Raw genomic sequence first — 12353 nt, forward strand, 5'->3', positions numbered from 1 at the left:
CGGCGGTTCCTTCCGCATCTCTGGGTAGGTTCCTCCAATGCGTGCACTAATGGGACTCCCTGAGGACTCGGGGATCCTCTGGAGACCCAGCTCTCTCTCCCATGCTCTGCCCTGTGAACTCCAGCTGCCTCAGCCTCCCCGCACTCCCCACTCTGTCTCCTCAGTCAGAGGGACCGCGGGCTCCGGGCTCCGTTTGGGTTGCCCTCCCTGCACTGCGCCCTGTAGCTCCACCATTTGTTTCCCTTCACTCCAGGACCACCGCCCTGTGCTGCCTGCCATGCAATGTCTCAAAGAGATGCTTCGTTTATTTTCTGCTGTTTTTTAGTTGTTTAAGGCATGGCGGTAAATCCAGTTCCCACCAGTTCATCACGGTCTGATGCTGAAGCTCATGACATACTGTGGTTTTGACCTATGCATTTATTTTCTGCCCATTAGAGCGTGAGCCCCACGTAGGCAGGATATTGGAAACGTTCGTCAGCTTTATTCCGACAGTTACCCCGACTCCTTGCACAGGGGGCACCGCAGTGACTATCTGGCAGACGGGGACCGAGCACCCAGTCTGCCTGGCGAGACTGCCCTCTCGGCTCTGGAGGTTCAGGGCCTAGGGCCCCAAAATGGTTCATCTCTGATAGAGAGAGAGAAAAAAAAGAACTCTTAGGATCAAAGAAAATGTATTTTCTTTCTCACATTAGAAAAAGAATGAAATTTTTAGGGCCCATGAAAATCTTAAATTTTGCCTAAAACAGAACAAAAGCTAAATGTTGAACTAAAGTCACGTAAAAAACAATTATTTAATATTGATATTGTGGTGGGAGGGGTCTGTGAAACGATGGGATCCTTTCAAGGCTGGCTTTCACACTGTGTAGGGTGCACCAGGTGTGGGGACCGAGGCGCCGAGATGCTGCGGGCTACGGACGCGCGGGGACACGACCACGCAGGCGGGCTGCACAGGGAGCCCCGTCCACGGTCACCGCGCCCTGGGGCTGCTCCGCGCAACACCCCTGCGGAACCGGGCCGAAGAAATGACTGGGAGGCGATGTGGGGCGACTAGGTGACTCGGCGTCTGAGGGTTGCGTGGGTGTCACCGCAGGGCGGCGTACGTGTCTGGGCGTGGCTGGCTCTCTGCGTCGGAGCGTCGGGACGCCAGGAGTCCGCGGGCGGGGGCGGGGGTGGGCGGAGCCAAGGCGGACTCTGGGCGGAGCCAGGGCGGGCTAGGGGCGGGGCCTGCGGGGAGCTCAGGCGCGGCGGCGGCTCCGGCAGGTGGAGGCCGCAGGGCGGCGGTGCGGCGCGGTGGTTGCGGGGCACGGACGGACGCTCTGTCAGGCCGGGGGAGGGCCCGGCGAGCGGCCGCGGGTGAGTCCCGGGCGCAGCGGGGGCTCAGTGGTGAAGGTCACAGTGGAGGTCACCGCTACACCCCTCTCCAACTTGGGACCGCAGTCTTTGGGGCGGGGCTCCCCAGGAGGGGGCGGGAAGTGCTGGGGCCGCAGGCCCGGCCTTACTCAGGCCTTCGGCATCCCGAGGTTGACGCCTGGGAAATGGGCCGTGGAAGATGGGTTTTTGTTCTCGGGAAGCGGGGGAGTCTAACTCCCGCAGGGAAGGGACCCGGACGGGAGATCCCGCGGCGGGAGGAGAGTCATAGTCCAGATTTCCCCCAAACCTCTTCCAGGAGAGTGGCATCTCCATTCCAAACACCAGATCCAGTCTGGGAAGCCCTCCCTGCTGTCTTCCCAGGTGCCCTCTTGGGATGCATTCAAAGCGCATTTCCCCACAGGCTGGATGGAGCTCATCGCTGCCAGGAGCTCCCGCAGTGGCCCAGGACTCAGACCTGAGAGCCGCAGGGAGGGCTCTGGAGATCTTCCTGGGAGAAAGGCCCTTAGCTGAGCCTGGAAGTAGCAGGAAGTGGGGACCCAAGCAGGGACACCCCAGGAGCAAAGAGGAGGGCGAGCAGTGAGAAGAGACCCACCCTTGGGCCCAGCCCTGGCCAGGCACCCTGCACCCAGGGTCCTGGGTGGGGAGGGGGCTGTGTGCCAAGCTCCCATAGGGCCCTGCGTGAACGATCCCCTGGGTAAAGTGTGGGGTTTGGCCTGGCACTCAAGGCCCCTCCAGCCTCCCTGGCCTTCCTTGGACCCTGCCCACCCTCCTCTGGCACTGCCCCCTTCAGTCTGCACAGGTCTCCTGTTTTTGCAGGTGCTGGTCTCTCTGGTTGGAATGTCCCACCCCTCCTCCCTTATCATCTCATCTCATGTCCCCTCCAGGAAACCTTCCCTGACGCCCATGCTGAGTTGGGTGGCTCCTCTGCCCCTGGCACCCTGCCCAGGCCCCCTGTGGGTCCCTCAGGCCCTGCAGTGACCACCTGTCCTTGTCCCCCTCTGTGCAGGGCTGCAGCAGCGCCTCCAGTAGAGCAGGAGCTCTCAGAGGGCAGGGGGTTGGCCAGCCCCCTCTGCGCCCTGCCCCAGCCCCTGCCTGAGTTGCATCCCGGACCAGCTGCTGTCCACCTCCCCACTCCCAGTCTGCCCTCTCGCCTCCAGCCATGGCGCCCCTGCTCGCCCTGTTCCTGGTGGCCCTGGTGGGCCTACCTCTGGGTAAGATGGATGGAGGATGGAGAGGTGGAGAGACTCATATCTGGGGGCAGGCAGGCTGTAAGTGGGGAGGGAGGCCGAATTCCCGCTGACCACATCTCCTGCCAGCTGTTCTTCCCTGGGGAAGGTTATAGGACTGGGGATCTGAGGGGCTGGAGGAGGGGTCTCTCCCTGTTCTGTGACCCCCGTGCCCCCACCTTGGCCCCAGCCCAGGCTCTGGACTGCCACGTGTGTGCCTACAACGGGGAGAACTGCTTCAACCCCATGCGCTGCCCGGCCATGGTCACCTACTGCATGACCACACGCACTTGTGAGTCGGCGGGATGCACCCACCCCTTCCTGGGAGACTGAAGGGGTGCTCCTCCCTGCCCCTGGAGGGTAGGGTAGACTGGGGAGGGAGGCTCCCACCTGCCCCAGGATCCTTTCTGGCAGCCCCTGGCAGGGGGAGAACCTGCCCAAAGGCCCTGCATGCTGGGGTCTGGCCCCTCCTGGAATCCCAGCCCGCTGCCCTGCCCCTCTGCAGACTACACCCCAACCAGGATGAAGGTGAGCAAGTCGTGTGTGCCCAGCTGCTTCGAGACTGTGTACGATGGCTACTCCAAGCATGCGTCCACCACCTCCTGCTGCCAGTACGACCTCTGTAATGGCGCCGGCCTTGCCGTACTGGGGACCCCGGCCCTGGCCCCCATACTCCTGGTCACCCTCTGGGGTCTGCTCTAAAGCCCCCCTCCCAGCCCCATTCAGGGACAAGGCTCTGAGAAGCACAGCCCCCCGCCTTGCCCCCCCGCCCCACACACCCCACGTACCCTGTGCTCTCCCTGAGACCCCATCAGTCACCCCCAGGACTGTCTGCAAGAGGACTCTTGACCTCCCCCAACCACCATGGGGCCTGGCTCCGAGGTGAAGACCTTTCCTTTTCAAGGCTGGTGGGGACTGACCTCCCAGAGGTGGCTGGCGTTGGTGGGAGAGCTCAGCCCCTCCTCTGTCCAAGGATGAGGGCGTCTGGCAAAGTGTGCTGTCTGTGGGCGGTCCTCCGTCAGCCAAGACACACTGATTTGAAGGGAGACGTGCCCCACCTTCCTGGCAGCCCTGGGGTCAGGTGAGGGCCATGTGAGAAAGGCCTTTGTCCCCGTCAGCTGTCCTAGGGAGGAGTGCCAGGCCCATGTGTCCAGGCAGTGCTTAGCAGCCGGGCGGGTGGCTCGCCTAAAGAGGCCTTGCAGCCCTTCCAGCACCAGAGTCGGTTCTGGGTCTGGCGAGGGGTCCTTCTCTTCTTGCTCAGTCAAACCCTTGACCTACCCCATTCCCCACCCGGGCGATGGTCTGTGCGCAGGGCCTGGGACTGGCAGGCACGGGGGCGGGACGGGCAGGTCAAGTTATATTTGGTCGGACGACTGCTGACCCAAGAGCTATTTTGGGGCGAGAGGGAAGGGAGCTGCGCGGTGGGCCGCCCGAGGCCTGGTCTGCAGCCCCAGCAGGCCCGGCGGGGCGCGCCCTTTATGGAGCAGGGCAAACTGCGGCCCGGCGCCGGAGGGCGTTCGCCCACCTGAGTCGGGCAGCCCTGGGGACCGGCGGGCGGGACCGTAACCTCGGGACGGAGCGGGGCGCCCTCTTGCGGACCGTGCGGCGCTCGGCAGGGGCGGGCGGGGCCCGCGGGAGGGGAGGGGACGGGGAAGAGGAGGTGAGGTCCCATAAAGGAGGGGGAGGGGAGGCGAGGTCCCAGGAAGGAGGGGGAAGAGGAGGTGGGGTGCCAAAAAGGAGGGGGAGGGGAAGCGGGGTCCGGGGAAGGGGGGAGGAGGGCCGCGCTCCCGCCGGTCGTCGCCCAGGGTTCGGTCTGCACCCTCGCGCCGGATGACATCTGTCCAGGCCGGGCGGCAGCAGGATCCCGGCGGAAAGAGTGCGCGGTGAGCCGGCCTTGGCTCCGAAGGTCTCCGCGGGCCTCCAACTCCCTGACTGCCCGCAAGGAGAGAGCAGGAACTCCGCACCAGCTCAAGCGCTCCCGCCTTGACTCTGGGAGTGGCCCTCAGGTGCCCCCAATGCGGCTGGGCGTTGGTACCCCCAGGGACCCAAGAATCGTTGGTCTTTAAACGTCCCCCACCCTAGGTGAGCCCCATCCCTGGACAGGCTGGGAAGCAGGGTCTACCCAGCACCGGCCATCCTTGAGAGAGGGGCCCAGGGAACCCCGGCCCTCCCTCCAGTGAGGCTCGGCAGGGTGTGCAACATCCCTGTGCCCGGGGTCACACTGAGGCCTCCTCACCTGGCCAGTGCCCACAGCCTTGGTGTCTGTGGAGGGTCTGAGGACCCCCCTCAAGCTGGCCCGACCCAAGTGGGCAGGATGGTGGCAAATCCCCATGTGGTGGGATTGCTCTTGGAACCCAGAAGCCCTTGGCCGCAAAGCCTGGCCCTTGTCAGGGGAGCCTGTGCTGGAAATTCCATCTTGAGAGCTTTTCTCCAAGATGACATGGGAGCTCAAGGAGTCAGGACATCCTGGGGGAGCCGGGGCAGAGGTCCTCAGGCAGACTTGGGTTGGACTCCCCAGAGGGTCTGGGAGCATCGGCCTCACCCCAGGCCAAGAGACAGGAAGAAGATGAACCCTAAGGAGTGGCTAGTTGAGTTTCAACCCAGACAGCAGACCAGGACCAGAATGTCTCTGCCCCTGAGGCCCAATCAAGTGTGAGCCCTTGGGGGAGGCTGGGAGGAAGTCAGAACCCACCCCTGAGCTCCCACACCCGCAGGACCCCCAGGAGCAGTCAGCCTCAGAGAAGTGACCAACCCCCATCCCCACCGAGAGCTGGCTGCAGGGCCCCTGGAGACCTCTGACTCTGGCTAGGAGGAAAGGCAGCCATGGGCTCTGACCTCCTGACTCAGTGGGAGAGGCCTGGGAAGCAGTCATTACTCACTTGGGCAAGCCCTTTGTCCTGGGTCAGGTGGTGTCCTGGGGCAGAGCTGGAAGGAGCCACAGGATCGGTCCTCCCTTGCCGCTCCCCTGCCCCAGTGGGTGATGGAGCAGAGCCCTGCCTGGCCGCCTGTGGGCTGGTGTCACTGAGAGCAGGGATCCAGCAGGAGCTGGGCGAGCTGCGGTGTGGGGGAGCTTACAGCTGCCTCCTGCATTGATCTGTCCTTCCTTCCTCCACCCTCACCTGGTCCGAGCCCAACACCCATCACACTGCCCCCAGTCCCGGGGACCCTGCTGCCCCCCACCGCCATCCCACAGACAGGGTTCTGCTGCCCTTGGAACCCAGCAGGGAGCACAGAGAAGGCTCTCAACTAAGGCTGGGCTGGGCCCCCTAGTGGGAAGGGTGTGGCACTGCAGAACAAAGGGGACTCAATGGACGTCAAACCGGGAAATTTGTGCAGACAGTGTCGAAGGGGATAGAAACGACCATCTGTCCACTTTCCCTGTGGTCATGGTTCTGAGCACTCCACAACAGCCCTGCAAGGTAGGCGAGGAGCCATGATCAAGCCCCTTTGACAGATGAGGAAACTGAGGCACAGAGAGGTGAATTGGTTGTCTCCTGGCCCACCAACCACACCCCCTGCAGTGTCTTCTCCCACCAGCTGAGAGGCTCTGCACCTCCAAGCCTGGGAAGGGGAAGCCAGGAAGGTGGGTTTATAAACGTAGAAGAATCTTAGCGTGTTAAATAATTATGAGGGCTTAGGGTCAGGAAAGCTTAGAAGGAGAAAATTGGAACCAGAGGTTTGGGAAGCCACGAGGGCCAGAGCCAGGGCGTCCGGAGCCAGGGCGTCTGGTGCCGCGTCTGGGTGCCGGGCCGTGGGTGGAACAGCAGAGGGAGGAGGGCAGAGGGACACCAGGCACCCTGGGCGTGTCCCCCCGTCAGGACTGTGGGTCCTAGACTGCTGCCAAGGCAGTGGGTGTTCCCACTTCGGGGATCTCTCCAACAGAAATGAGGGCCTCGTCAATATCGATAGATGCTCGGGTTCTTCCTGTGGCTCTCTGTGGCCTCTCAAATCTGGCAGCTGTCTGAATGTCACTCAGGAGCGGCTGCTTACTCTGCCGTGGCAATACCTCCTATCATATATTCCCCTTGGAATACAACTGGGCAGGAGCTGGAGCTGCAGGCCTTGCCCTGGAGACACTGTTGGGTTGGCATCTGCAGCAGGAAGCGCACACCAGCACAGAGTGTCCGGTCTGGCCAGGTTGCCTGAAGGTATCAGGAGGGTGTCAGCGCAGAGCCGTGGCCCTGCTGCCGGATGCGGGAAGGGGAGGCTGGCCCGCTACTCTTCATGTCCCTGTAGCGTCTGATTTGCTGTGAGGAACACATGCTTTGTTCATAGTTCCACAGCTCTGAAAGAGGGGGAAAGCGATGCAGATGCCCCTTCCTTTTTCATGCCCCCCTGCAGCGAGTTTTGTTGGATGCTACCCCTCAGGGGGGCCAGGAGGTCGTCATTCACATCTCTGAGCCTCAGCAGTGTTGTTGATAAAATGGGGGTGATCATTCCCACCGAGCTGGGACCTCGTGGGAATGAACGAGGCTGTGGATGTGAGTGCCCAGCCCTGGGCCTGGCACACAGGAGGCCCCAGACGGATGGATGGACAGAAGGACGGATGGATGGATGGATGGTGCCCTTGCCCTTCTATCCCACTTCCGAGGTCCAGGCACTTCCCAAGACCATGCCCTTGCCAGCAGCTAATGCCAACCCCAAGCCCTGACCCTGACCTGCATGGGAATCTGCCTTCAGGCCAGAGCACCTCCCCTGCTCACACTGCACTCCCAAGGACCTGTCAGTGCTCCTCGAGCAAGTGAATAAATGGATGAATAAATGTGTCTGCCCTTCTCTTTCCCCATCGGTCACCTCAGCCCCACCTTTCTGGTCTGGTTTGGCTGGTCCTGCTGGCTCTGTGGGTCCTAGACTCCTGTCCACCCTGGCTTATCTAGTCTTGACCTCGGAGCCCACACACAGGGCAAGGGGATGACCAGTGAGAGGGGAGTGAGCAGGAGAGGCAAGATTCCCAAGACTCAGTAGAGTGGCCCCAGTTTCCTGGGAGAGAGGCAGACCCACCAGCTCACTCAGTGCTCCCTTTGAGTGGAGTCCCCAGGAAGGCTGGTGGGGGCTGGGTGAGGGAGGCGGGTCCCCAGGAACCTGCTCCACCAACCCGGCCTTCTGGCTCCCTGGTTCCTCCTCTACCTGGGAGCAGGGTCTGAGTCCGCACAGCCCCCAGCCCTAAGGAGCCCACCAAAAGCCGCTTGGGCAGCCAGGGCAGACACAGGGGGTCCGTGGACTGGCAGCACCGCCACCTTACCAACAGCCACCTACACTGCCCCACGGTGCCCTGGCCTCCAGTAGCTTCTGGAAGAATGGGTCCCGCGGCATCAGCTCCTGCTCTCAGCTGTGTCCTTCTGGGTTCTCACCGTCATGGGCCCCTTGTAATACCAAGGGCCTTTCTGCCACCTGCCACCACCAGGGAAAACACCCACAGGTCCTGGGGCCTGCAGCACAGTCAGGACAGTGACCACAATCCCTGTCACTCCGGGCGAGCTCACCTAGGGGGAGTGCTGGTGAAGGCTTCTGGTTCCCATCCTACCCTCCGCTCCAGCTGCCGAGCTCGTCCAGCAGAGAAAGGGACGGGCTCTCGGGCCTGTGCTAGACGCTCACTCCAGGACGCCCAAGGGAGACCGGAGGCTGTGTGCTGCGGGCCCAGTGCGTGCCAGGCCATCCGCCGTGACCCTTAATCCTGTGACCTGGGCTTATCCTGCTTGATGCACGAGGAAAGAGGCTTAGGATTAAACTAGCCGCCAACCCCTGCACCCCGAGGACACACAGCCAGCAAGCCTTGGGGCCAGCCTGGACCCCAGCGCTGCCCTGGCCCCAGCCCAGCTCCTGGGCTGAGCCGACTGCAAGGTGACTGTGGAGCCAGGCTGGGGCAGGACTGGAGCAGCAGCAGGTATAAGACGGCAGCCTGGGTGCCCCTGTCTCCCTCCAGGAGAACATGTGGCTGCTCTCTGGCTCCAGCTGGCTGCTGCCTTGAGCCTGGAGTAGGGTGAGTCCAGAGGTCTGGACCACCTCCTTCCTAGGTCCTTCCACACTGCTGTGCACCGTCCCTCCAATCTAGGCCACCACTGAGCCCTGGGCTGTCACTCGCCACCTCAGGGGAGCCCGCTTCCTGCCCCCGTCCCCCTCACCTGGCCACTAGCCCCTCTTCATCTGCCAGCTCCTACCCGCTGCTTGTGGACACCACTCACAGTTCTCCCCCTACCTGAACCCCCTTCCTGGACCCGCAGGCCCATCAGCTAAGCCCTCATGCTGTCCTTGTCCTCGTAAGGGCTGCCCACTTCTGAGTGCCCTGCCCCCGGCTTGGCACCTGCCTCCTGCCAACCCCACAGGCCTCTCCAATACCACAGTGACCCTCCCACCCACTGAGTGATGGTCCTCCTCCAGCTCGGCCTGGCCTGATCCCCCAGGTGCACCTGTTTCCTGGGCCCACCCTCTTCCAGCCCCCTCCTACCTCTTTGGGGTGGGGTGGGGGCATCCCTGCCTCTCCTCTGTCACACACGCCAGCTCCAGGCCCTTCAGCCCAGATGCCTGCTCGAGGGCTCCTCTGTGATACCCCCCCTCAAACAGGGCTGCCACCCCCGGGGCTCGCCTATCTTCCCACAGAGACCTGAGTTGGGATGGCATCTCCACCCACCCAGATGCCTGAACAAAACCAGCTGACCAGCTGCCCCCCATCCAAGCCCAAGCGGCCCCTGCTCCCCCGGCCCTCACCTGGCAAGGCCTCTGTTTCCCCATCCGGGTCAGTGCCCACCTCGCCAGCTGCGTGGCCCTCCGTGAGATGGCCCCTGACACAGGCCCAGAGCTCCTCCTCCCAGCATCTTGGACCTGCCCAGTGTCCCCACCCACAGGGAGCCCCCTCCTTGCCTGGGCCCTGTGGGGGGCCCCCTGTCCTGCGGGAAAGGACTGTGAGGCTTGGGGCCCAGGGTCCAACACTGACTTCTGAGAAATGCCCGTGGGTCATTGGGGGAGGGACGGACAACAGGGGTGGGGCCCTCTGAGAAAGCCTTTGTCACAGCCAGGGCTGGGTCACAGGGGTCGGGCGGCCACCCAAGGGAGTGGCCACCCATCGGCCTCTCCTCCCCTGTCTCAGCCCAGAGCCAGTGGGTCACAAGAGCCCCGCCCTGTGCTGTGTCCACTGAGTCATCTCTGACCCAGAGGCCCCTCCCTGCCTGAGTGGCCCTCTTCTGAAATCCTACCTGCCACCACGGGAACAGGCCTGGGGTCACTGCTCTGTCACTTGAAGAGGGGGGGTCAGAGCCCTGTGACCCTCGCTCAGGAAGCCCCATGTGTCTCATCATTGCTGGTGTCCTCTCCCCTCTGCCCATGGGCAGCACGACGTCCCCCAGGCCTCACACCAGCCCTGCTTCAGTGTGAACACAGTCGGGAGTGGGAGGTGACCCGCCTGGCTGCGCGGTGAGCCATGCAGGACGGGAACCTGGTCTGCGGCACCCAAGGTCCATCGTTTCTCCGCCGTCCTGCCTCCCTCCCCTTCTTCCTTCTTTCCTTCCTCCATCTCAGAGCTTGCTCACTGTGTGCTGGGCCACTCTGAGCGCCGCCCCGTGTCATCCAGCGCCACTCCGTCCAGCAGCCCATTTCCTGTTTGGAGCTAAAATCTCCTCCTTCTCCCTCCCTGCCTCATTGCTGAAAACCCAAAACCCCTGACAAGGGATAGATTGTTCTTTTTCTTGACAACCCAGCCCCCAGCCCCCAGAATTCATTGCTTCCTTCCTCCCTCCCACCGTCCTGTCAAATGAATAAAAGAAACCTCACCTAAACTGGAGTCTGGAAGGCCTGTAGGGGAGCTCTCACCCCCATCACACATCGTCAATTACACTGACCTGGAAGAGACTGACTTGCACCTCCCACAGGAAGGTGTTTAGACTTTGCTCCCCAGTAGGAGGATTTCTCTCCCTGCCCAGCAACAACCCAGCCAGTGAGAAGCTGTAGCAACTCGACCAATAAGAAGCCTCTATACTTTGGACTCCTGGTTTCCTCCAATGGACTTTTTCTTGCAGCCCTGCCCTACTCCCCCCTTTTCCCTATGAAAGCAAGCCCCCTGCCTTCGTTCTCTGGGTTTGCCTGTGGCTGACCATAAGCTGCATATCCTGAATTGCAATCCTTTTGGTTGTTCCTGAATAAACTCGTTTTGCAGGTAAAAAACTGGCCAATTTACTTTTTAAGTTGACATAGTTGACAAAGAATAAACAAACTGGTCTATCTATACAATGGAATATTTTTCAGTCATAAAAAGGGAACAAAATACTGATGCATGCTACAACATAAATGAACCTTGAAAACGTTACGCTAAGTGAAAGAAGCCAGACACAAAAGAACGCATATTCTGACTCCATTTATATGAAATGCCCAGAATAGGCAAATCCATAGAAACAGAACGTAGGTTAGCGATTGCTAGGGGCTGAGGGAGGGGGCGTAAGGGGTCATAGCCAAAGGGTAGGGTGTTCTTTTTGAGACAATGAAAGTGTTCTAAAACTGACTGGTGATAGTTGCACATATTTGTGGATATACCAAAAACACCAAATGGGCAAATTGTATGGTATGTGAAACATATGCAACAAAGCTGTTAAAATTGAAAAGAAGAAAAATTTTAAAAGAAAAACAAGACCCAACATCCAGATTCAGAAAGATTCATGACTATATAAGAATCTAAAAAGAAATACATGAAAAAAAAATACCATAAACAAAACTAAAAAACAGAAGACAAAGTAGGAAATATTTGCCACACGTGGAAAAAATGATGCTGCTTCTCCTATATAAAGAATGCTTACAAATGCACAAGAAAGGGACAACGGACACGAGTAGCATGTTCAAATAAAAAGGAATTCAACTACACTCAGAATCAGAGAGGGGCAAAGTAAAAGGAAGTAGCATTTTAAATCCATGAGCAAAACAAGCGACAAGACAATAGTGACCAGAGGGCAGGGAACCCAGCCCTTTGTACCACTGGTGGAAATCCACGCAGCCTCCTCGAGGGGAAATCAGCATCAGCTATGAAACTCTAAGACACCCTAGAGTTTTGCTGAATGCTGGCTCCCTGAGATGTCACCTAAATACCTGTGGATGTGAGGGAGCACTCCACTGACACAGAGCCACCGCCTCTCCGTGCTCCTAAGCTTTGAGGATCCACTTTAAGGGAGGTCTTCTGATATCGGGACTTGGTAGCATTGGGTGAGGACTCTGATAAAATAGTTTAGGATTCTGAGGCAGGGCTTCTGAGTGTAAACTGTCTTGTTGGTTTCCACCGCCAAGAGCCTATGGGTCTTTCGAGAAGTTCCTGCAATGAATGGTAGTCCTCTGCTGCCTTTGTCTTCCTGGAAATGTCCTGGAAGGGTTGAGCAGTGGTGATGGAGATAGGGGAGTAAAGCCCTGATCACGTGGAGAGGAGCCCCGCAGCGTGTGGGGAGATGACACGGGTTCTCGGAGTGACCAAGCTCTGTCCCTACTACTGCGCGTCCCACCAGTTGTGGCTGAAGGGTGTGAAGAGTGACAGTCAGACGGTCACTGCGGCAGGTTTTCAGCACAAATTGTGAGCACCCTAAATGCCCACTAGGACAGAGGTGGTAACATCAGGGCACATCCAAATCGGAATCCCTCTGGAAGGATGCAGAGGAGACGGTTACAGCAGCTGCTGTGCGGAGGTCTTTATACTGTCTGTGCTTTTTATAACGTAAAAAAACTATACACTGTGTTTTTACAACATAAAAACATTGGCTACATTCTGAGCCATCTATCTGCTCTGCTGGA

General features: G+C 59.9%; 1 protein-coding gene and 1 long non-coding RNA gene across 3 annotated transcripts; one reads left to right on the forward strand and one right to left on the reverse strand.

The window, feature by feature from the left end:
* The first annotated feature begins 1198 nt into the window (after window positions 1-1198).
* LYNX1 (Ly6/neurotoxin 1) lies at window positions 1199-7359 on the forward strand. 2 transcript variants are annotated; one of them, XM_046642115.1, is made up of 5 exons: window positions 1225-1353; window positions 1772-1947; window positions 2378-2582; window positions 2788-2889; window positions 3103-7359. In XM_046642115.1, the coding sequence occupies exons 3-5, from the start codon at window positions 2531-2533 to the stop codon at window positions 3297-3299; spliced, it is 351 nt and encodes a 116-aa protein (XP_046498071.1). In that variant the 5' UTR covers window positions 1225-1353; window positions 1772-1947; window positions 2378-2530; the 3' UTR covers window positions 3300-7359. The 2 variants fall into 2 exon arrangements, with proteins under 2 accessions (XP_046498070.1, XP_046498071.1); XM_046642114.1 differs by lacking the exon at window positions 1772-1947 and having other exon boundaries at window positions 1199-1353.
* LOC124227955 (uncharacterized) lies at window positions 6661-10539 on the reverse strand. Its single transcript, XR_006885596.1, has 2 exons — window positions 10362-10539; window positions 6661-8289 (listed from the first exon to the last, which is right to left on the reverse strand). It is a non-coding gene; the product is annotated as an uncharacterized LOC124227955 (long non-coding RNA).
* Window positions 10540-12353: the final 1814 nt, after the last annotated feature.

Source organism: Equus quagga, chromosome 16 (assembly GCF_021613505.1).
Source record: "Equus quagga isolate Etosha38 chromosome 16, UCLA_HA_Equagga_1.0, whole genome shotgun sequence".
In the NCBI taxonomy this organism is placed as follows: domain Eukaryota; kingdom Metazoa; phylum Chordata; class Mammalia; order Perissodactyla; family Equidae; genus Equus; species Equus quagga.

Bases quoted from the DNA above. Each gene is read 5' to 3' on its own strand.
- LYNX1 (XM_046642114.1), top strand. From the start codon at position 2,531: ATGGCGCCCCTGCTCGCCCTGTTCCTGGTGGCCCTGGTGGGCCTACCT. The intron at 2,583-2,787 runs GTAAGATGGATG...CCTTGGCCCCAG, and splicing joins CCTGGTGGGCCTACCTCTGG to CCCAGGCTCTGGACTGCCAC. The intron at 2,890-3,102 runs GTGAGTCGGCGG...GCCCCTCTGCAG, and splicing joins CTGCATGACCACACGCACTT to ACTACACCCCAACCAGGATG.